At 31.7% G+C, this 26,413-nt stretch overlaps 1 protein-coding gene across 1 annotated transcript in view; it reads right to left on the bottom strand.

Annotated features, from left to right (window-relative positions):
• The window catches only part of LOC148301471 (uncharacterized), a 117,592-nt gene extending 91,384 nt beyond the window's left edge, over positions 1-26,208 (bottom strand). Inside the window, exon 1 of the mRNA XM_088273184.1 lies at positions 25,822-26,208. Within this exon, the coding sequence (XP_088129310.1) occupies positions 25,822-26,058 (237 nt within the window). The 5' untranslated portion in view covers positions 26,059-26,208. The remainder of the gene's footprint in view (positions 1-25,821) is intronic.
• Positions 26,209-26,413: the final 205 nt, after the last annotated feature.

Here is a 26,413-nt window from a genome sequence, read left to right as displayed (position 1 = left end):
TCCATTCTTAAAATTATAATAGTATCTTCACCGATAACGCTAGTCGTGCTATGATGATTCTGTTTTCAAAATTCTAATATTAGTAGCATCTTCACCGATAACACTAGTCGTGCTAAGATGATTCCATTCTCACAATTCGAATATTATGTAGTAGTATACTCATCGATAACGCTAGTCGTGCTAAGATGATTCGGTTTTCAAAATCCTAATATTAGTAGTAACTTCACTGATAACACTAGTCTTGCTAGGATAATTCGAATTACAATTTTCTAAGATGCGTAGTGTATTTCAATAACGCTCGTCGTGGTATAATGATTCAATTTTCAAAATTCTAATATTAGTGGTAACTTCACTGATAACGCTAGTCGTGCTTTGATGATTCTGTTTTCAAAACTATTTTATAAATAGTATCTTCACCTATAAACTTGCAGATCCGAGGATGATTCGATTTAAAAATACAAATATAAGTCGGATCTTCACTCTAGTCGTGCTAAGATGATTCGGTTTTCGAAACTCTAATATTGTTATATGGTATCTTCATTGATAACGCTAGTCTTGCTAAGATGATTCGATTTTCAAAATTCTAATATTAGTAGTATCTTCACCGATAACATTAGTCGTGCTAAGATGATTCGGTTTTCGAAATTCTAATATTAGTAGTACAAATATTCACCAATAAAGCTGGCCGTCCAAGGATGATTCGATTTTCAAAATTATAATATAAGTAGTATCTTTACCTACAATGCTGGTTGTCCGACTATGATTCGATTTTCTAAATTGTAATATAAGTAGTATCTTCACCGATAACGCTAGTAATGCTAAGATGATTCGATTTTCAAAATTATAATATTTTTACTATCTTCAATTATAACGCTGGACACCCGAGAATAATCCGATTTTCAAAATTCTTATATAAGTAGTATTAACGATAATAGTGATCTAATTTTTTATACATTTTTTGTAGACAAATTTTATTAATATACCTTTCATAAGTCAAGAATTTATTTTAAAAATCTATTAAAATACAACGTTGCAATACTTTTTATCATTCTCATGTGCCTCGTTATGAATCACATGGGTAACAGAAATTTTCCACTGGTGAAAAATACGTGCGAATTTTTTTTAATACTTGATTACCACATGAAGCGAAAATAAACATAAATGTAAAAATATTTCATTATTGAATATGGAGTTACTACAAAATATAATTAAATAGCTGCCAGTCAAAAATGTACATAAACCCAGAGAAATTGACCAATTTCCCATCATCTGTCTGACGGGCTTAATCCAATAAAAAATATTGGCAAAAGTTCCTATCTCCCTGAACTAATGGTCGACAAACATCTTTGTATAATTTCGGAATCTCAAATCTCTGTTTCGCAATGTTTATACAGGAATCGAACAAAATTTGGTTAATCCTGTCAAAATACGAGAAGAGATAAACGTATTTTATGTTGCGAAATCTATTTTGAACATGTATTTTTCTAAATAATGAAATACGCATATCAAAGACCACAGTTGTAAGCACTAAAAGCAGATTTATTCGGTTAATATCGATTTTGACTAAACTTTTAACCGTTTTAGTGCTTTACATTTTCGATGAAACTATCTATGTAACATAGAAGCGCGATAGCGCTCTGCGGCAATAAAACTGTTATGAAATCAATGATACATGTTTATTCATTATTGTATAAATCAATGTTAAGTTTTTTTTAAGGAATAACCCGCAAAGCTTTTATTAAAGTCTTGTCTGCAGGTATGATAGTAAGGATAGGGAAGATAAACGTGAAAAATACTTCTCAAACACCCACACCAATTGAAAATAAATATTTCTTAAATTTATTTTGCAATTGCCGGGAATCGAACCCACGACGCCAGTTTCGCAGTCGAGCGTCTACCCAACTACGCCGCGGCGCTGTCATCTCAAAGTCTTCCGATAGTTTTACGGTATAAAACAATCGAAGAAAATCTATTGACAGCAATTATTGGCACTCTATATATTTTAAAGTATGTTAAATATTTCTTCAGAAATATTTTGAAGATTTTCCTCTATGTGCAGCTGACAGAGAGTCCCTCAGGACTCTATAACTGCTGCGGGTGGATGGTGGGCTCAGAAAAAAAAATTGTATATCAATTTTTTTTTCTAAAAAGTATGTATATCAAATATCATACAAAAAATGTTATTTTATTATTTTGCCATATTTTGGTTGACAAATCTGTTTTAACCTTAATAAATTTAAAGCTGAATATCGTTATAGAATCAGTAAACGAGCTAGGAAAAAAGTGTACGTATATTGAATTAACCAGCAGAAACATTTTTTTTCAATAAGCTTTTTGTTGATCAATGCCTTATTTATTAAAATCTAATATTACGCGTGTTTTGACGCATTCCACAAAATTAATAAACACTAAATCAAAAACAAGTTTGAAATATGACAAAAATATTTGGTATAAAAGTATAGTAAATATTATCTACACTACGTAGGTAAAATTTTCAACTGTATGTAAAAACGATACAGTGAAAAGATTACTACGCGGTAAAGATAATTTTAACATTTCTTTTAAAGTTTTATTTTTAATGAATTTGACGTTTTCAAATTTGTTGTTAATCAGTTTACAAGAATTTAATAATAACGAAATGAAATTGAATGAATATTTCTTTTTGTGAATAAAAATAATGAATTTATTAAGATTTCGTCAACTTTTTCGATAGTTCACTAATTTTAAATTAAAGTTCTAATTAGTAGTGAATACAAAATCGTGAATCATTCAAATAAGTCTATTTATTTTTCATCCATGAATAAAATGCAGCTTCTGAGGAGCATTAAATGGAGACGTGGATGCACGTAATTAGTGCAAAACGCACATTTCCCCACATCGGGTAATTACGTCTCCATAATACTACTAATTCTTAAAATCTATTATATTTCGATGCATTCCACATTATCACGGTGTTTGAAAATGATGCGGAATGCATCGAAACACATGTCATAATAGATTTTAGGAAATAGTAGTATTTACCAAGTGAAATAATTTTAACAAAATTATACTACCGCTTGGCAAAGTGGTGTGTGCAATACTTAGTCAGCTTTTTTTCTAAATATTATAGTATTATAAAATAAATAAAATGACAAAATAGCAACTAATAGAAATATTGTAATTAAATACTCGTAACATTAGCGTAATTCTTGAGAGATGTGAGAAGATCGGCTATCTGGCAATCGCAGAACTGAATTTTAGTGCTGCCATATGTCCAGCCCTCATCCGTACTCCACAACGAGTTTTATGATGAGGTTGGAGCTCTTCATCAGCCTCTCCCGGAAGCCTGCCACCCTATGCCTTATCAGCCCACCGCATTGTGATATGTGTGCTGAAGCAAATATACCACTCGCGCCATAGATTAGAAGTTATGCTAAATATATCTACACTGCTTAGTTTAAGTGTCAACTTCCGTATAGAATTCCTACACGGATAAGGTCATCACAAATTTACGCAAAGTAAATATTTAAAAATAATTTTAGCACATCCATATAGCATTAATGTTTTTTAACCTTTATCCGCACCCCAATGGTGCATAGGGCACTGCATCATATAAACCCAGTTATAATCTTGATCGTAAACACATGAAGGAAAGGTGATCAGCCCTCCGCTTCAGGTACCAGTCCAGGGGAATATTGAACATATATTAAATTTGAAATTGAATGCATTAATGTTGGAAGTAGTATGTCTGTAAGTACTGTTGTAGGATTCCTATTAGTTGAAATATTGAAAGATGTGCAATTTCGATATATGGCGCTGCCATTACTTGAGAATTTGTGATGGTTAATATTTACATATATATAAATGTGTTATATATATATATATATATATATATATATATATATATATATATATATATATATATATATATATATATATATATATATATATATATATATATATATATATATATATATATATAAATATATATATATATACATACATACATACATATATATATGTAATAGTTTTTGATTGGAGAAAATCGGCAAAAACATCAACAAATATCATTCACTGGCGCTCAAAACCCAAGTTCATATTTAAAAAAAATCCAAGTGGCAATAACTTCGATCATAAAAAGCTTAAATGTACTCGTATAATTTAGTTTAATGTCCGGTTCCGTGTACACGTTTCACGTGCTGGAACAATCCGCAATGCGAAACGAACGAATCCGAGCAGACGAGCGCTAGTACGCGGGTCCGCACTTGATGCTAACTCGCCCGCGTAGTGAGTGTATCGCCGCACTCGTTCTATACTTTGCGGTATAAAAATTTGTTTACACTATCCTTACTTTCGCCATCGCCGATGTTTAAAAAATATGAAAGTATTAATTATACACATGAAATTGGACTGAGTAACCTTGCGTTTGTCAAAAAATAAGAAAAATTGCAATTATTATTACTATTTATTACTGGATGCCCGGGTTCGATTCGCCAATGTGTTTTTTTTATTTTTTTTTTATTCAGTTAATACTACCCTGGACTGGCACCTGACACGCAGGACTCATTACCTTGCCTTTATATAATAAACTATCAAATTTACAATGCGTAAATTTTATTTAGTGCCCTATGCACCATTATGGGTGAGGATAAAGGTTTAAACATTTTTTTTATTATTTGATATTATGTACATATATATATATATATATATATATATATATATATATATATATATATATATATATATATATATATATATATATATATATATATATATTTATATATTGAGGTGCGAATTAGGAGAGTTTTGAAGAAGATATAGTTTTGATGCTTGAAAAATATTTATTGGAAATTATAAAACTATAGAAAATTTATAAGAATTTCAAAGTAGGATTATAAGTGATACTTTAGATAAATACAAATAAATTGCGAATAATTGCATTATCATAATACGTTTTAAATTAATCTCATTGCGAAGATTTATTACTGTACGGATTCGGAAATGATTGAGGCTGGCTACAAGTATTCTGGTTAGAGATGTGCAGAAGCTAGATCTTAATTCTATGTACAGTACCTGGCAACATACCAATACCGTTCTATGCCTATAACCTATCATATTCTAGCAGAGCAGTGTGTAATTAGCTATTACACACATTACTGAAACAACTGCACCATGCTGTACAATTTCCGTAGATTTTGTAAGAAATTTTAATTTAAAAATAATAATAATAAAAAACAAGTATAAATAGAAGATAAGAGAAGTACTAAAACGTATAATAATATTATAAGGTAAATTCGAAGGTGAATGCTGCATAGGATCAAAGGCGTGTATCCTAGCATTATAACTTAAGAGAGTGCTTTTGAACTGAATTCTGCAATTAGAATTCAGTCGCTTTTTAGAGAGATTGCAGGCAAAATAAAAATTGTCAGGATGATTGCCAACCTTAGCAGCAAAGTATTTATGTGGTAAAATAAAAAAATAAAATAAAATACGCGTTATAACAAAGAAAAATATCATAAAAAATTTTCTAGTATTCAAAAAGAAATATGAAAATAATATAATAATAATTATTATATAAAATCTTTTATTTGTTATAAAAAATCCAGAAAAGCTTTTCCATATGAGTATAATTATACGGAAAAGCTTTTCAGAATTTTATTTAATTTGCACGTATTCTTTAATTCTGTGTTTAATTTATGATTTTCAAGGTAAAGAAAAAGAGGTAATTTTTTTTGTGGATGTTTTATAAAATTGCGTTTTTTTCGTAATATCTGCTTATTTAATATCTTTATCATTTATTTTTAGTAACAAATAACAACATGTTTTTTTAGCAAACATATAAAATGACTTTATTTTTTTTTTTCGAATAAATCTCAAGCTTTGTTTTTTTTGCAACCCATATTTTTTGTGCTTTTTTCCAACGGTTTCAACAAGCACCTTGTCATGTTCAGGGATGGATACGTACTAAATATAAAAACAGAAAAATATTCATAGATAGGTGAATATGTGGAATAAAGGAGTGGTTAGTTGAAGTTTGAAGTGAGAGGCGATGGAGGCGCAGAGTTTTTATAATTATTTCTAAGAATTGGAAAAATATTTAATGTAAGGCAATTAATTAAAATAACTTGGTTATTTATAAATACCTTCATTATGTTTTTTACTTTTTATTATTTTATTTTATAAAATTTTCATAAAAAAAATCAAGACTTGTTTAATTTCTTTTTTAAATATTTAATGAGACTATAAATGAACCGTGAAAGTTTTTGGCTCCAAGTAGAAAGCTGAAATCGGTTAATATAATGAATTAATACTTGTAAACATAATATAACGTTGTGCTTGATTCGCAGAATCAAATAAACGAATAAAAACCTTTTTCATTTTACGAATACCTTTTCAAACAGAGTTTTTTCATTCGGGAAAAAATCATGAACACCTTTAATTGAAATCTTCAAAAACACAAATCTTTGTAAAGGTATTGTGATACTTTGTTTTGGCGTTTCAAAAATAATGAAAGATTTCGAATTCGAAGCCGAAAAATACCCTTTCAGGTGAGAGAAAAAAGAACAAATCGCTCACTCCTTTCAAGAACGTCATAAATCAAAAATCGTCAATTTTCAGTTGTGCGTGTTTTCGGAATGCCCAGAAAATGTACTATATCCCAGCAAAAGAGGCATATTTTAAACTCAATATTTACCCGCTACAGAGCAGAAAGAGTTGTTTTTGCATTTTGAATAAAATGCATTATTTAGTTATTTTTTTAAATATACTAAATATTTTTCAAATGGAGAAAAAACCTTCAGATTTTATCTAAAAGGTCTGTTGCACAGTAAAAAGTTCAAAAAGTGGCTTGATATTTATTTTTAGTACATTGTATTATATTTTACAACTTTAAAAACGTTCTCCTGAAAAATCAAGTATTTTGATTTATGACGTTCTTGAAAGGAGTGCGCGAAATGTATTCTTTAACATTTTACAAAAAAACTTATTTTCACTACTGATATTACGAATTTGGGGATGTAGGTATTTGAGAGATTAGAGGATTTATGAGATTTGAGGGGATTTCATCCTGAGAAAAATTTCTACAACCGAAAAATCTTGTCTCCGTCCAATATTTTTCTGGCCACTATCTGCGTCAAGTCGGTTTTCAATAAACATATATTTTGAACAAGAAGTTTAAAATAATTATAAAATCTCAAATACAATGCAGCACAATGCAAGTAAGTGGATAATGGAAATGTTAAACAAAAATAAAGTAATGATACAGAAAAACGTATAGATCAAATTCCACCCCTTATTCGCACTCAATGGTGCATAGGGCTCTGAATCGCATTTACGCAATATTATCTGAATCGTCAAAAACATTAAAGAAAGGTGATAAGTCCAACGTTTCAGGTACCAGTCCAGGGTAATAAGAGTAATAAAGAAATATAAGAGTGAAAAATTACACGTTTTCCTTTTAAACACTTTGGGAATCGAACCCGGGACTTCAAGTGATTTTTCACTTAAAAGTTCATTTAACATCGCTCTGGACTGGTACCTGAAGCGCAGCACTGATATACTTGTTTTCACTTAATTTACGATAGTATTTCACTGCGTTGGTGCTGTGCAGTGCCTTATGCGCCATTTAATTAGCATTAATGTAAACATATTGAAAACTGTCCCACCGCATTTCCCCATCTGATACATTTAGGCATACAAGCATACCTTCTCTTACAAAGCATTTTTTAAATTTTATTTTATGAACTATGTAAGTTATGAAAATTATAGAAAATGTGAAACAAAATTGATTGTGAATATATATATATATATATATATATATATATATATATATATATATATATATATATATATATATATATATATATGTATATATATATATATATATATATATTTATATATATATATATATATATATATATATATATATATATATATATATATATATATACATAAATATATATATATATATATATATATATATATATATATATATATATATATATATATATATATATATATATATATATATAAACTTCTTAAAGGATATCTCTACACACCTCTCTGGTGTAACCTGATGTAGTATAAGCAGGCATCATTCGCCAGTAAAAACATTTTTACTCTTTTGAACTTTTTTCTTTACAATTCTCTTGAAATCAAATATTTGCTTCCTTTCCTCGTAAACAAAGTGCCAGATACGAGCATATCATTTACAAGGGATGAGGTATAGAGAAGAAGGAAGTTTTGCACTGCCCACTGTAAAATTTCATCGATCCCGTCCGCGGCGCATCGGCGGAATCGATCGGCTGATATCGTCGTCCGATATTATTTTATTTTGATCGCGAGTGTCCGCTGAGGGCGGCGTGGGCGGGAAATTCTCCCGGCGGAACAATGGCGGCTACCAGAGTTATTTACGGGCGGATTTTACGGTCTGCACCGGTCCCGTGGCGAGGGGGAGAGAGGGATGAAGGAGGAGGGGAGGGGTGCATGGGCAGGCAACAGGTGGCGCGGTGGTGAGATTGGCAGATTGACTCGCAGAGGCGATCGGAGATGAGACATTGTTCTGAGAGCTGATGCGCTACAATGTGGGCGAAAGCCCTGATATACAGAGTAAATATATAACATATCTGACAAGAGAGATCTCACTCGAATCAACCACAGATACTGCGGCGAACTCACACATGAAATGATGTGCGAATTATTTTTATTTGTTTGGGAATTATACAGCTAGTACATAAAAAAATATTTATACATTGACAATGATAAAAGCCAATTAAAAAAATCCACATTCATGTTATTAATACTGTTGAACATTGAGAGATAAAAAAAGAGAAGAGAGGGTGGGTGTGTATAAGCATACACACACATGAGTGTATGCGCGTGTGTGTGTGTGTGTGTGTGTGTGTGTGTGTGTGTGTGTGTGTGTGTGTGTGTGTGTGTGTGTGTGTGTGTGTGTGTGTGTGTGTGTGTGTGTGAGTGGGAGTAAAAGCGTGAGGGTATGGTTAAATGATTATATGGTTTTTGAAAATACAGTTAACGAAACAATACACAACGATAATAAAGGTATTTCTTTATCTTAGAGAATTTTGTAAAGGGTTAATGCTTTTTTTTTAAAAAAGTACATTTAACTAGCGGAAATGACTTTAATGAGTCATTAAAATTGAAATGCAATTTTGGAACATTAACTTCCCTACAACGTGCCCTCCGATAATGCGGTATCTATCTCAGCGTTATAGGGGAGTTTACTATATATTAGTTCCAAAACTTTGAATAGTACCTTAATTCAATCGTAGACGGCTGTTATGAACTCTATCACGGAATGTCATAAGATGGATCGTATATTTATGACTTCCAAAATTTGAGTAGTGTGATTGTCAATCATGGGTATAATGGTGAATACATCAAAACACATATATATATCAATATCTACTATCTCCGTCTCTTTAAAATGATTATTAGTATTATTAAAAATCTTTCTAACAATGCAAGTGGACGAAGTGACAATATTCCTTCATATTTTATAAAAATGTGTTGCTACGAGATTGCAAAACCTCTTTTATTGCTTTTTAAAGTTTCGTTAAACGAAGGAGTATTTCCAGACCTATGGAAATGTGCAAACATAACTCCAATATTTAAATCTGGTTCAAAAAACGACATCAAAAATTATCGCCCTATCTCTAAACTTTGTATTATGAGTAAAATTTTTGAAAAAATTATTTACAATCAATTATATAGCGCTGTTAAGGGCTCAATAATAGAGAATCAACATGGCTTTGTAAAATGTAAATCTGTGACATCTAATCTCACGGTTTTTTTGGAGTTTGTGTTAGGGGCAATGGACAAAAGAAACCAAATAGACGCAATTTACACAGACTATTCCAAAGCTTTTGATAGCGTTGTACACAAGATACTATTAACTAAACTGTCGAGTTTGGGTATCCATGGTGATCTCTATAGTTGGTTGGTTTCCTACCTTAGTGACCGACTCCAGTCGGTGGCAATAAATGGGTTTGTCTCAGAGGTTGTAAGCGTACCCTCTGGAGTACCACAAGGATCACACTTGGGGCCATTACTCTTTTTAATTTTTATAAACGATATTGGCCAATGTTTTAGATTCGCTGATTTTTTGCTCTTTGCCGATGACATGAAAATATATTTTGAAATTAAATCACTACAAGACTGTATTAAACTCCAAAGTGACCTCGAGAGACTTAGCGAATACTGCAAACTTAACCATTTAAAATTAAATACTAACAAATGCTTTGTGTTGATATTTTCTAGAAACAAACTTAAAATTAATCACAATTATAAGGTAGATAATCATATTCTCTCTAGAGTCACCGAGATCCGCGATCTCGGTGTTATATTGGACTCTAAATTAACTTTTGAAGCTCACGTCGACTCGATTGTCAAAAAAGCTTATCAAATGTTGGGCTTCCTGTTTCGTTTAGGCAAAGAATTCACCAATATACATACTCTTAGATTATTGTATTATACTTACGTAAGGAGCCATTTGGAATTTGCTTCCCCCGTTTGGAACCCTCAATATAAAAAATACATCGATCGAGTTGAATCTATTCAATCAAAATTTATATCATACTGTAAATTTGCGATGAAAGTTCCAGAAAGTGAAGCAAGTGACTTTATTACTAAACTTAACCTAAAATCACTTAAATTCCGACGAAGCATGGCCGATATTATATATATTTACAAAATCATTAATAATCTTGTTGACTGTCCACAGCTTTTGTCACAGATTGGGTTTAGGGTTCCTGGGACCCAGACAAGAAACAAAAGTATTGTTCACGTTCCGAAATGTAATACCAAGTCATATCAAAATTCTTTCATTAACAGAACCTGTTATTTAATTAATAATAAATACGAGAATACAGATATATTCAATATTACACTACAATCCTTTAAGAAAGAAATTGAAGAATCCTTTAATCTTGAAAATAGTATGTTATTATTATTGCTTATTTGTATATATATATATATGTATGTGCACCGTGTACCTATGTGCGCATGCGCATGCATATCACGTTCATGAAATTTAATTTAATTATGTTTATGAAAAAATAAGTTACACTACTTTTCATTTAAGGCACTATCATACCAGTGAATGGTGTATGCATTTCTACATGTAATTATGAACATTGGTATGTATGCGCACAGAAACAAAAAGGTACCTTACTTATTTGTAACAATTATGTTAAAGCCTGTAATTGGACATTACAAATATTACTTAATTGAATGTATATTTATGTTATACTAAATTGTCTGTTGGCCTTACAATAAATAAATAAAAAAAAATAAAATACGACACGTGTGTAAAGTGATCACTTAAACCATCCAATGACGAATGGATGACCCTGTAAATATCTAGACTAATTATTTCCATATATTTCGTGATTCATATTTAGATGGCAAAAATGTAATACAGAGAGTTTCAAAAGCAGTACATTGGAAAGAACTTTACATACGTTTTCCTGAAAGTCTCTGCTAAATAAGAAAATGAAAACTTACTTAACTCAGATACAACCATAGATGGTGCCGAGAATTCGCATGTAATAGAAGGTGTCAATTGAAGGATACGTATTATAAACAACTATCATTTTCATTTTTATTATTTAAGCTTATTTGAATTCGAGTAGTATGGTTGTCAATCATAAGTAGAATTGTGAAAGTTACACGTGTATAAAGCTCTCGTAAGCTCCCGGAAATACCCAGACTTTCAACATCTTTTTCACATATAATATTTTGAGATGTCAATATAAATATATACATTATATATTATATATTATCTCCCTGACAAAACAAATCGACACGAGATTTTTAAAATCCTAAAATCTTTAGAAAGTAAACTCCAGGGGCTAAAACATAGTATTGACTTGACTATATTGGCAAAAAATACTAAATTTAACATTATAGTACTTCGGGGAAGAACCAAAATAGCCACCTACCTTTCAATTTTTTATCGGTGAAGTCAACTTTTTTATATGTTTTGACAGCTGGTTTCAAAATACCAAAGTCGTTGAAACACAAGTAAAGCTAAGTTTACCATCACAATACTGATTAATGTCGATGGCGTTTATGCGTTCATTCTTTAAAAATCCCACAAGTTTTCTCAAAAAAACAAGGCGTTATAAATCACCCACGTAGCACAGGAACAAGTTATATACAATGATTTGTAGATATGTGTGGATTTAAGGTTAATTTCCAAGTCATAAATCAGTCAATTTCGACCATCAATGCGGCCAATATAATCTAACAGGGAAGGAATTCTTCGAATATACAATGAATTCATGCCAAAAGAAACAATGCTGTATGAAAAACGCATTTTGGTATTTTTTGTGGCTTTATGGCAAATGCTACCAGATTTTCCAAACAATTTGGTTTTTCTTTATTTTTTACACGCGTTTTGGATTATTTTACTATAAAAATATTTTTTTTGGACCGAAAAAGAGCAATATTTAATTAATTTTAAAAAAATGTGTAACCTGTTTAATAAACATATTATTTTATGACATCTCAACATAGATGAATCATAATATGAAAGTCTGAGTCAGCCAATGACAGGGCTTACGACTTATCATAGGCTGGTAATGTGATCACTTTATAAACGTGTGACATTCACCATTCTACTCATGATTGACAACCAAACTTACGGGGCCTACGACCCATCATAGGCTGGTAATGTGATCACTTTTTGCAAGTGTAACATCATTCATTCTACCCAAGATTGACAACCACACTACTCAAATTTTGGAAGTCACACATATTTGTGTCATCCATCTCATGATGTTCCGTGATTGAGTTCACGACAGCCATCTATGATTGGATTTAAAAAGCTTTAGAGACCCTTTTATTTGTATGCAAGATCCGACCCCGGATTATTTTACATACTGGGAAACGCCTGAAAACCAAGTGATTTTAATTTTTTATGCAGTTTTAATAATACTTTGACTAATTATTTTATTCACAACATTTTGTGTGTCCAAATACTTGTTCACAATTCCTTATTTTATAAAAAAGTTATTTTTACACTTTGACGATGAAGAAAATGGAAGTCTGGGTATTTACATGGCTTTTGGCGTGTCATAGGCTGTCTTCATATTTGTTGAGATGTCAAAATGTAAAAATAACTCCAAAGCGGAGAAAATCCAGATTAGTCAACAAGTGTTTGGATATAAATAAATGCTAATAAATGATAAATAAATGCTGCAATGTTTTTTGTGTCCAAATTTCTTGTCACAAATTGTGAATTATACATTCTGATACAATTTCTTAGTAAAGTGAGTAACATGCTTGCTTGTTGATTTCGGTGCACAGTATAATAAGAAAACTGATGCACAGACGCAATAATATACGAGTGTGGTGTCATTTAAACTATATATATTCGTGTTTCATCGGTACATTAAGTTCAGTCACAATCACGCATTTATTTCTGGGTTTGAATGTGAATCAGGTTATATTTTTATTTATTGTAACTGCAGACAGTTGGTAGAATTCCATATTGAATTGTTGAGTAATATATCCAATATTAAACACGGTTATTGGATTGAACTGAATTTTGTCCGCCTCCGTAATATAACTACACTAGTTATGGTCAGAACACCCGGCTAACGTTCTGGAGGTCCCGGGTTCGATTCCCAGGGGGGGTCAAATAAATATAAGTGATTTTTTCACTCTAATATTTATTCAATATTAGAGTGAAAAACTGAACTGGTACCTGAATCTGTGGGCTGATCACCTTTCCTTCATGTGTAAACGATCAAGATAACACTATGTTTATATGAAGCAGTGCCCTATGCACCATTGGGGTGCGAATATGAAAAAAATTGGATTGAATTCTAATTTATTTACATATATGATATGTGACGCGTTTCGTCTTATTATTGAGTGTTTGACGAAGACGAAAACGAAACGCGTCACATATCATTTATGTAAATAAAGTAGAATTCAATCCAATAACCGTGTTTAATTTTGGATATATTACTCAACTATTATATTTTTATGCTATATTTAAAAATATAATCACCCCACAGAGGATTGAAAATTAACTGGTCAGTAAAAAGTATCTAAAATTTAAATGTTATTTCAAATTTATAACCATAATAAAATATACCATAAGGGAATTCATTCAGAATGACTCACTTAATGGGTAATGGAAGCAGGTTGAACGACTTTATTGCATAATTATCTGTGTTTTTTTTTTCACCAAAAGAGATGTGTTAGCTTTCCTAAAATATTTTTAAACAAAAATGTATCAAATACCAAATATAATATCGTCAGCAAAAATAAACAATTGTCATGTGTGCCCCTCAGAATGGAAATGAAAGACCATCATTTAATATTTGAGCTGCTGGCTTGATGACTAGTGGACCATTCTCAAGGGATCAAAGTCAGGGATAGAAATGGTTATAAACTGCTTCTAAAGGCGAGACCTTCTGCAATAGAAACTTCTCTTCTCCGTCTTACTCCTCATTACTATAGGTTGTAACAGAAACAGTGTTGTAATGGAAACATAAACCATAATCTTACGATACTACATCTTTTCAATACGTGGCATCGAAAGCTAACTATAGATTTTCACCCAAGCTACAACAATGAAGGTTGAAACATTCGAAATGTGGTGCAATAGAACAATGTTTAAAACAAAATTTAAACGAAGATGTTTTAATATGCATGGGAAAAAAGAAAAAATGTTTAATCACTACAATGAAAAGTAAGACATATTAAATAGTATAGAGAATCATAAAATAGGAAGAGGACATTTTTAGTGTGTCGAAATACTTGTTCACAAAATCTGGATTATCTCCAATTACAGGAGTTATTTAAATAACTCCTGTAATTGGTGGAGATAACCCAGATTTTTGAACAAGTATTTGGACACACTCAAAATGTTGTAAATAAATTATCTGGTCAAATTATAACCTTAATAATAAAAATGAAAATGGTATTTTTTGGCGTTTCTCATGTGTGTGATTATATTTCAGGGTTCGGACCTCACATACTAATATAAGAGTTTCTGCTTAATAAAAAGCTTCTTTACATCTCACCAATAGATGTCTAGTGAAGTTCTAGTGATTCAAGAACAAGGTTTCTAAATTGTTTCATATGTATAGAACTTCCGAGAATTTGAGCAGTGTGGTTGTCAATAATGGGCAGAATTGGTGAATGTTACACGTGTGTAAAGTGATCACTTAAACCAGCCTATGACGGTCGTCAGCCCCGTAAATGCCCAGACTTCCATATTCTTCTTCATCTTTGATGAGATGTCAAAAAATAATAGGAAGAGGACGTATATTATAGGTTAAAAACTTAAGAGGGTGGTTCCACTGTAGCACTAAGCTACTATTCAGAGCAACTACAAAGTAAATTTGGCACAATGAAAGGAGATGAACTGAGATTAGAATCTAGACTGTTAAATTCATTCGACTAATTGTATTATACAAACGTGTATTGTGTTAGGAAGTGCATGCTAATTCTAAGACGAACTACCAACAGGTTTCTTCAAACGAAGGCGAGCAAAGTTAATACGCTTAAGTATCACTTAACTGAGCTTATATAAGCAGTAATAGGATTAACTTCGAGCTGAATTAACGACTTTCTCTCTCTTTAGCCCTCTCTCTCTCTGATCCGGAATGGACCCAATCTTGTTGTAATGGCGAGATTACGACCTTCGGAGCTATAAGCAAGGTTGCATCCACTTAGGCACCGGGCCAAATAATTAGGGACAAATATTTTTTTCATCAGAAAACTTTCTATTCACCCAAAATATTCTCTGGAATTCAAACTTCAAAACGTAATTTTCTTAAATGTAGAGATAATAATCATTTTGGTAAACTCGATATACAAACCTTTAAGTAATGCGGCTGTGGATAAATAAATGTAAATATGTACTCGATGAATTCCATTCAATTCCGTTTTTTAGATGTACTCCCATAGATGAAGTCCTATAAATCCTGTTAAATGAATGGAATTCCATAGATAAATGATTTCCGATGACTTTATAATATAAACCTCGTCGTAGGAATGGACTCCCAAAGATAAATATCCATTGAATTCCTATAAATCGTACTATTTGGATGGACTTCCCTTATATTATCTAATAAGTGTTAAATATCTATCTAATAAGTTCCTCGAAATCCCGTGACATAGATGAACTCCCATAGATAAATAATCGATGAGTTTATATAAACCTCGTTATATGGATGGAGTCCCAATTGTAAATTCCGGTTGAATATCTATAAATCCTGCTATATAGCTATCTATAAGAATCTATATTCTTACTGATAAAAACTTAATGAATTCCTATAAATCCCGTTACATGGATGGACTTCCAAAGAAACTAATAAATTTTCATAAATAATAGCATTAGTTCCTGTTACTCGCATTTATACATGCGACATGTTGAAATTAGTTCTCAGAAGGATTATTATTTATAGGAGTGGTCACTATGAATATAAAATAATGAACGGTCAGTTTAAATAAATATAAAAAAACACATTTATATTTGATTATTATACTGAAATTTTTTTGACTTGTTGATGAAAACATCTATAGTTCTCAAAAATAGTCATGTTCATATTAATAAACTCAAAAAAGTGTTCTTATACGACTGTTTATACATTTTTTTGCTTCAAATCTTCATGTTATTCCATAAAGTTAATGCCAAATCAATAAATAATAAAATAATCAGATGCTATACATTTAAATGTGCCAGGTTTTGGTCCCTTGGTTAGTGTAGCGGACTCTTAAGTCAGTGTTTCTCGGTTCAAACCCACTCTACCACAATTTGATACCTATTTCTAATAATGAGCCGCTTAGGCTCACAGAAATAGTATGAAATTAAAATATTTGTGTATGTTATAGAAACACAAATATTTCTCCTTTTTTTAAAAAAATCATTTACCTTCTCTAATAGTACAATTCGGTTTTTAGCACGCTAGTTTTCATCAGCATTTTTACCGAATTGAAATTTCAAATAATTACATTATTTTTAAACAAAATTACTTCTATAGTACGGGGCAAGCAAAACACACAAACCGGATCTAAAATCCGCATTTCTGCTTAAAATCAGTGTAACATGTTAAGCTTGGCGTTTTTAAATGCTCTCCTCCTGCCGTACTGAAACGTAAATAGTTTCACGCGCTGAAAGCTTAAAGGTATACTGAAAATGTGTTGGTATTGAGATGTCATCAAATCTTTACAATTAATCTATTAAAATTCTGTACATATAAATTTAAATACTCAAATAAAGTGTCAAATAAAACACGTTTTGTTATATCTCTCCCTCTCTCTTTCCTTTCCTTGTCCCTCTCTCTCTCCTCAAGACAAAATGATGACACGTGTAAGCATTATAATAGTAAGCAGTATTAAAAAATAAATAAATGTTTTTTCTCTATTTTGTGTGTATGTTACGTTAAATAGTTTTTTTTTTAAATATTAAAAACAAACCAATGTAAAAAGAACTCCACCGACAAGACACATAATAAGGTGGCTCGGTGGGTCTCTGCAAAAAAAACATGCTAAGTATGTTCATTATTTTAGAAAATATTGTTTATAAAAAGAAATAAAAACAAAAATGAAGAATTTTATTTTGACCACTTTTTAGTTCATCAATGTAAACACGACTAGTTTCGAGAACTTCAGATGTACCCGATAAGTGAAATATAACGTTTGTATTTCCACAAGTAGATAAGAAAATCTGTGGTTCATGAAACTAGTTGTATTATCATTAATAAACGCAAGAGTGGTCTTTTATAAGTGTTGATTTAAATAATTTAAAAAAATGTTAAAATCAAAAACTGAGTTTTAGAGGCTAATAAATTATATTTAAAACACATAATTTTTGTGGCAATTGGTTCGCCTTGTTAGTTTAAACATCAGTTTAAAAATGAAATAACGAGTAACCATTGCCAGATTTTTTTATGTATATTTAATAATAAAATTCAATGCAGACTCTAAAAATCAGTGATTGGTTTAAATAATTAATATGTAAATTAAAATGGAGTTCTGAAAATTAAAAGCCGAATCAACATATAAATCAATATTATATTTTTATATAATTTATATTTGAAGCCCTAACTTTGTGATTTTCCATTTTATCATTAAAATGTAACTTTGTTTTAAAATCACTATAAATATTTTATTATAACTTAATTATTGTGTACCGGTTTCGAAGCTAACCGCTTCTTTATCAAGACTGATTATCAAGACTGATTTATACTGATTAATCATTCTTGATAAAGAAGCGGTTAGCTTCGAAACCGGTAGACATTTTAATTTAGTTATAACAAAATATTTATGGTGATTTTAAAACTAAGTTACATTTTAATTATATTAATTTTTATTAACATTGAATTTACTACCTGACTTCATATCAAATCCCGGGATTCGTTAAACAAATTATGGTACCTACCTTATTTGTCTAACTTGTACCATAACATGTGATTGAGAAAAATTTAAGAATTTAAAATGCAGTACCAAATAAATTGGCGTTGTATTTTTTTGCAAGTTTAATCAACATTCTTAAGCTTCACGGCTAATAATGGAAATTACGTTATAATCTGAAAATAGTACGGGTGATCTAGAAATTCGGGACATTAAGCTGTATAAATAAAATCCTACGTTTTCTTAAATCTCTTTGCGACTGTCAAATAAATAGATTTTCAGTCTTATGTTGATGTGTGCAACAGAGTTTTATTTAATTTTATCAAATTAAGTTTATTCGTATAACTGATGAATTTACAACATTTTGGGTCCAAATACTTGTTAAAAAATATAGGTTTTCTGTACTTATTCGATATTTTTACATTTTGACATCTCAACGTAAGAGAGGACTATGACAAGTCATAATTCCCAGATTCCATATTCTTCTTCATCTATGTTGAGATGTCAAACTATAAAAATAACTCCTAAGTGGATAAAATCCAGATCTATGAATAAGCTATTATACACAACAAAGTGTTGTAAATAATAAAAATTGAAATACGCTACATATATGAAAAATTAAAAATCATGTTTTCAGACGTTTCCCAGTATGTAAAAATAATCCATGGCATGGATCTTGCATACATAGATTTATTTAATATATTGTTATCCACCTTGAAGTCTGTACTTTCTCAGCATTTCTTCTCCATGTTATAATGGATAAATTTAAACGTTGTGTTTCACTCTCTCTCGCTGCTCGCTGATAGTGTTTGAAGGAGACGTGTATATTTACCAGTGCTAACTTTTTGTTATTTTATTATTATTTTATGCTTAAGACTTTTTATTTCTCTATTAGTGTATTCATTAGTGTATTTTTATACTAGATACTGTATATATGTATGTATTATGTTAAAGGCTTTAGCCGTTCAATAAATAAATAGATAAAAATAAAAATACAAATAAAAAAATCTCTGCTAAATAAAAGCTTTCCTCAATCTAGCATAGATGGCTGATGTAAACTCATATATACTGTGTCATAAGTCATAAGATTGATCACTATATCTAGGAGTTCCAATAAATTGCGTAGTGTGGTTGTCAATCATGGGTAGAATGGTAAATGTTATACGTAAAGTGATCACATAACTAGCCTTTGACAGGTTGTAAGCCCTGTTAATCCTCACGCTTGCATATTCCTATCACAATAGATCTATGTTGATTATCTTTTTTTTAATCTTGAAATCTCCGAAGTGGATGAAACCCAGCATTTGTAAAAAAAATCAAAGCGTCTCAAAATTTTGAGATATTAATTTAATCATAATTTCTCAATTATCCATCTGAGACTAATTGACTTATCAAAGGATATCTTGAAGAGATAATCAGGGATTGAAAGTACTTATGTACTTCATAATATAGCTCACTTTTTTCAACAAAGTCAAATATCAAAAATCGACAATTTTCAGTTATGCATGTTTTCGGAATGCTCAGAAAATGTAGCAAGCCCCAGCAAAAGCGGCATATTTAAAACTTAACAATTACCCGCTTCAGGGCAGGAAGTGTTGTTTTTGCATTTTGAAGTAAAGATGTTGTTTATATATTTTTTTAAATAAAGTATGTATTTTTCAAATACCTGTTTGTTTGGTACCTGAAGCGGAAAGCTGATCACCTTTCATTCATGTGTAAACGATCAAGATAACACTGCGTTTATATGACGCAGTGCCCTATGCACCATTGGGGTGCTAATAAAAGTTTTTATTAAATACTTTTCAAATGGATAAAAAACATTCAGGTTTTACCTAAAAAGATCTGTTGCACAGTAAAAAGTTCAATAAGTGGCTTAGTATTTATTTTTATACATTTTATTTAATATTTAACTTTAAAAATCAAGTTTTTTGATATATGTCGTTGTTGAAAGGAGTGAGCGATATTTAGAAACAATAAATGTTCTAAATTAATTCAATTACTAATTATTTTATGAAAATAAAAATGTATTTGAGCAGTCAAGAATTTGATCTTTGTTTTCATTTTTACAAACGTGAAAAAGAGAATAATATATTAAGACTGTTTAAAAAGAAAAACAACAAAAACCTAATAGCTCCTTTGGATAAAATTCCCATCATTCATGAACCAATTTACTCCTCGTATTTCCCCGCCAAAGGAATAAAAATTAAAACGTAAAAAATAACGAAAGAATACCGCAATATAAATATTTTCAAATTTTATTATATATATTTTATTCCCGTACCTTTTGTCCAATTAATTCTCATTTGAACGATCTCGTAAATTTTTACCTTAAAAACATAAATGCAAAATACTTAATTTAAATAGCTTGACAAAGAGAATCGTAAAAGAAAAAATAGGAATTTTATTAGTTAAAGTACGCTGGCAACGAAAGACGTCGAAAGTCAGAATACTCTGTTTTTAAATTACAGTTAAATCTCTAGTTTTAGGGTTCTAGGCTCGACACCCTGCCACAACTTGATTCCTATTTTTAGATACAAGCTGATTATGTTTATCCAGCCTATGACAGGTCATACGCGCTGTAAATATCTAGACTTCCGTATTCTTCTTCGTCTATGTTAAGATGTCAAAAAAATTTAACAAATAACTCCTAAGTGTATAAAACCCGGATTTGTGAACAAATATTTGGACATACTCAAAATGTTGTTAAAATATTATTTGTAAGTAAAGAATTATGCGTAAAAGATAGTTTCGATCCCTACAAACATTATGAATTATAAAGATTTTCAGGCCCAACAAACGTTAAATCGCAACTTTATTTTCACTAAACCTAAGTTGTATTTGAGGTAATTGATTTTTTTTTTAAATACCGTTTTTGTATTGAAAAAATAAGTTTTTTCTCGTAATAAATATATTATTTTGAATAGAAAAGAGTTGTTGAAAAGTAAGAAGTTAAAAAAATTCCAAATATATATATTTTTAAAACCAATATATAAATATGTATATTTTTTTAATCGGGCGTGAAGAGTCTACCAGCTTTCAACGCAGCTGGATGCTTAATGAATTCTGTTATTACGAGTAAGGCCTTTAGAATTCCTGACTGCAAAGAAAATTTCAACTAAAACAATATGTATTAATGAATTACGCGTGGAAAACACGTCATACATCCCTGTTTAAAATTACTTCAAATGAATGCCAAAAATACACACATAATTGCGGATTTCATCGATTCTTCAAACAACTCATTTAAACCTGACTCATTCACAAAATTTTCCAGTACTAAAAAATCCTATTAGAATTTGACTTCGAAACGAAAAGTCTATATAAAAAAGAGTTTAGGCCGATCGTTTTGTTTTGAGTGGAACAAATCGGGCATTTGAGAAAAAAAAACGATTTACTTATCATATTCAGATTATTTTTTTTGCTTAAGGTAGTTTAATCTTTAAGCTTAAAATAAATATAATAATAAAAAGAAGTTAATTGTTTCGGTAGTCACTTTGTAGTAATTAATATCTGTCCATTTTTATTTTAAGTTTTACTTGGTAAATACCACTTTTTCTTTACATGTGTTGTGATGAATTCCTCAGAAAAGTCATTTTGAAACAATAGAAATTCATGAAAGTATTATCTTAATAATTATAAACCCATAGTTAAAAAAAACAATAATTTTTAATTTGCTGGCCGTACTCGCCAATATTATGTTTTGAATATTGAAAGCATTAACTTAAGTAATAAATAATAATAAAGTAATAAATTAAACCCTGAAGAGGGCAACAGGTTGTTGCCGAAACTACATAGTTGGTTAATAAAAATGTGAGTGGATCAGAACACAAAGTATTTTTATTTCTCGAAATAATAATTTTTAAGCCTAACCCTTATTATCTATGTTCCCACTAAAATAAAAAATTAAACACAGCTTTTTTTCATCCTTCAACGTCTCAAGGACACAACTCTAAAATTGAAACTTAGCTTCACCGGTGTTTAATGCTGAATGTATCGAAACACGTCTCACAATAGATTTTAAGAAATAATGGTATTTACCAAGTACATTAAAAAATTTAAAAAATATAAAAATTAAAAAAAATCCTTACGGTAAAATAACATTATTGCAAAAATTTTGCCTGATTTGTGTTAAAATGTGGTAGAAAATTTGGTCAAAGGAGTAAATTTATACCAACCTATGTTTCACACGTAACTTAAATTTATCTTTGTTTAATGTGAAAGAAAAAGGTTATCAAAATTTAATAGAAATACATGTATTATTAAGAAAACGATTCAATGACAGTTTTAAGAGACGCTATGTAATAATTCCAGACAGTTTTATTTAAATAAGTTTATGAAACTTGTTAAATACCCAATAAATACTTGTTAAACACATGTTCGAACGGTGATATAAGGAAATAATGCAAGGGTGACATAAGCATTTTCGATCAAATTAAAAAAGGTGTGTTGAGATGGTTTGGGCATGTGAATCGAATGAGTGAAGAAAAAACAGTAAACAAATTGACGATTGTGGTTGGTAATAGAAGCAGAAGAAGATCGAGAAAACCTTAGCATGATCAAGTATTTCAAATACTTAAAAGTGTTCAGTCCAAGAGTCAGAAAAATCGGCAAATATGTATGAGGAGATGCATGAATGTGGAAAAGACGAAGATTATTTGCAAAGATAGACTGGTGTGGCGTTCTATTCTCTCTGCCCACCTCAGCGGAAAGTGGTGTGATGGTTAGTAAGAAGAGTTAGCTTTTATAAAACTTTTAAAGTAAAAACAAATTAAAACACGACCAGAGATATAAAATACCACATTTCAAATACAGAACGAGCTTTTATTTTTGGTCAGCATATTATTCGAAATAAGGAAATAAATAAAGCTCCTTTTCATTTTGAATATCAGTAATATTTTTTAGATATAACTATTTTCTTGTAATTTACAATTCTTGGGGAAAATATTTTCGGTTTTTCATGAGAGTTTGAAATATAGGTAATAAGCCTACAAACGGCAATCGTCTTAACTGATAATATTTCGGTAGAACAGATCCGATATAAATACTTTATCCGTTTCCAAATATGGTTAATGTACATTAAGCTACCATAATACTGAAAAGGGTACGCACTGTTTACACTGAAGGGAAAATTTTGGTAAATATTTATCATTTTACTGTTTAGAGACCAGACTCTAAACAGGAAAACCTCTAACAAACTTAAATGTGATACATGTAGCTTAAGAATGCTACCAATCATAATTTCTACGTTATTATTTGCTTAGGATAAAAAATACATGGGTTTCTTCGCTTTCATAATTGAAATTTAGCTTGGTAAATATAACTATTTCTTAAAATCTGTTGCGTCACGTATTTTGATGCATTTCGCATAATTTTCAAACATCTGACGAGGAATGCATGGAAACACGTATCGAAATTGATTGAAAGATAATGTGGTAATTACCAAGTGAAACTTTAATTAAAAATGGATAAATATCCACAAATTGCCTACTGAATGAATTAATAAAATTCATTTTCTTACATTAAATACATAATTTTTTCATTCAGAGGCTTATTTTTGTTATGTTATTACTATCCAATAGGTATTTATTTTATCTGTATATTTTAATATACTTAAATTACAAATTTGAAGAATTTGTTCTTAGTGAATTTTCCCGTACCGAGGGAACATTTTAGAATGCTTATTTATAAATAAATATAAATATTATTTAAAAATAAATAACACAAATGCGAATTGTTAACGATATTTTTCTAAACTTTATAATGAAGTTTTCAAATAAGTATTATCATATAAAATTATATGTTGTTAGTTTGTAATTGTCTCCTTTTACAGTATAGTTACTATACTATAGTAAATAGCGCGTTTTTATAAAATGCTGAAGGTACCAGGTTCGATTTCCAGGAAGGTTAAAATAAACATAAGGGTCTTTTCACTCAACTATTTATAGAGACAAGGGTCGAATATAAAGCCTCTGATTTAAAGCACACGGCACTAACTACAGGACCATAACCCGACTTAAACGATAATATAATATTGTGTATTAACCATAATATAATCAAATATGACAACGTTATCAAGATTTTCATTGATACCTTAAAAAGATAACGATGAACATACTAAAAAAAATTATAATGCTTTATATATTTAAAAAAAATATATATGCACGGTTGAATTGATAGAATAAAAGTTTCCAACATATTCAGCAGTCGAAAGAGGGCTCCTGAAAATTACTTTCAGTTTTTATTACAACTAAGTACTTCAAAGTAGTTAATAGTAAAACAAATAAAACTTAAAACAGTGAAATTGACGTTTACATAGATTCTCATGTGACGTCGCTTTAAAGAAGGTCAAGTTTTTTCACGATGGACAGAAAATTCCTTCGCGCTGAAGCGCGCTGAAAAATTATTTTTGTGGATTTCTGAAAGCGTATTTTCTGACGTTTGCTATTCTCAATATTCGCTGCTCAAACCATTCGCATCCGGTCGGAACCATTCCGTGAATGCATTCTCTCATATTGTGCCCGAGTTTAGCTTTCATACGCACTCTGCAGCGTGGCGAAAGCGTTTTCAGGAAACCATTATTCATAGCCTTACACCATACGGGCATCGGCAGCTGCCTGAAAATCGGCCACTGAGATAAATCATTTGCTCAAGAGAATGAATCGAGGTTTTCCACGAATACTGAAATATTATTTTCGATATATTCTCTAAAAATGACTATCGAAGTGACTAACCATCACGCCACTTCTCCGCAAAGGTAGGCAGAGAGAATAGAACGCCGCATCATCCTGTCTTTGCAAACAATTTTTGCCTCTTCCACTTTTATGTATCTCCTCACCACATGATTATTCTGACTCTTGATTTAGACACTGTCTAGATTAGATTTTTGATTAGATTAGAGATTGTAGATTTTTAACAAAAAGGAAAGCCCCTATTTTAGAGGGTTGTCTGTAGTATTTCAAGTAGGATTGTGAGGATGGGGAAGGTAAATGTGAAAAATACATCACAAACATCCAGACCAGTTGAAAATAAACATATCTTGAATTCATTTTACAATGGTCGGGAATCGAACCCGCGATGCCAGTTTCGCAGTCGAGCGTCTACTTAACTACTCCACAGCACCTGTCACGCCAAGTTTTCCTTGGTCTCCTTCTGCTTCTATTTCGTACTAGATTCGCCTAGTAAATTCGTTCTTTCTTGACTCGACAGGAATGGTAGAAGGATGGCACATATTGCGGAGAGGATGGCGGGTGAGTGGATGGAGCGAGTGGACGGAGCGAGTGGACGGAGCGGAGTGCGTGGATGGCGGGAAGCCGGAGCAGCGGGCCGTCGCCGGGTCGGCAGCAGCGGCAGGGCGAAGGGATATTTGGAGCGGTCGGTAATACAATAATAGCCGGGAGGCGGTCAGTGCTCGGGCCGGCTATTTCCGTCTCCCCGGGCCCCACTCACCTGGGCCACGTGTACACGCCCGACACCTCGAAGCCGTAGTGCCAGGAGCCCGAGTAGGCGCCCTGCCCCTTGGGGCCCGTGCACACGCCGTGGCCGTGCGCCTTGCCGTCCTCCCAGCCGCCGCAGAAGGTCCCTCCGTCGTCGAAGTCGAACCTGCCCCCGCTCACCGCGGGCCTCCCCCCCTCCTCCCCACTGTTCACTCGGTTCGCCTGTTGCATATTTCAAAGCTACACACATCTATTCGCCCCGCCGTTTCGTTCGCCGCGAACATCCGTCGGTTATTATTAATTTTTTTCAAATATTTTTGGTTCGCGTATTTATACTCTCGGTCGGTAGAACGTAATTGGCGGCGCAGAGTGGCGTGGCGCGCGTCCCGTGGCCGCACTGCGCGCCCATCCCGCCGCGCCGCTGCCGGCGTACTGAGCGGGGCGCCGCGCCACCCACCCGCTCTACCGGCCCCTCCCCCCCTCCCCCGACCCTCCCCTACCCCTCCCCGACCATCCCTCTCGTTCCCTCTCGTTCCCTCCCCCTCCCCCGCCAGCCCTCCGCTCCCCGCACCGACGCGTCGCGCGGGAAACTCGCAGAAACGCTG

The sequence above is a fragment of the Brachycentrus maculatus genome, unplaced genomic scaffold (genome assembly GCF_059751285.1).
Source record: "Brachycentrus maculatus isolate JH-2025_06_01 unplaced genomic scaffold, ASM5975128v1 h1tg000559l, whole genome shotgun sequence".
Classification (NCBI taxonomy): domain Eukaryota; kingdom Metazoa; phylum Arthropoda; class Insecta; order Trichoptera; family Brachycentridae; genus Brachycentrus; species Brachycentrus maculatus.
The sequence above is the reverse complement of the archived record's forward strand: the minus strand, read 5'-3'. Positions and strand labels throughout refer to the sequence as shown.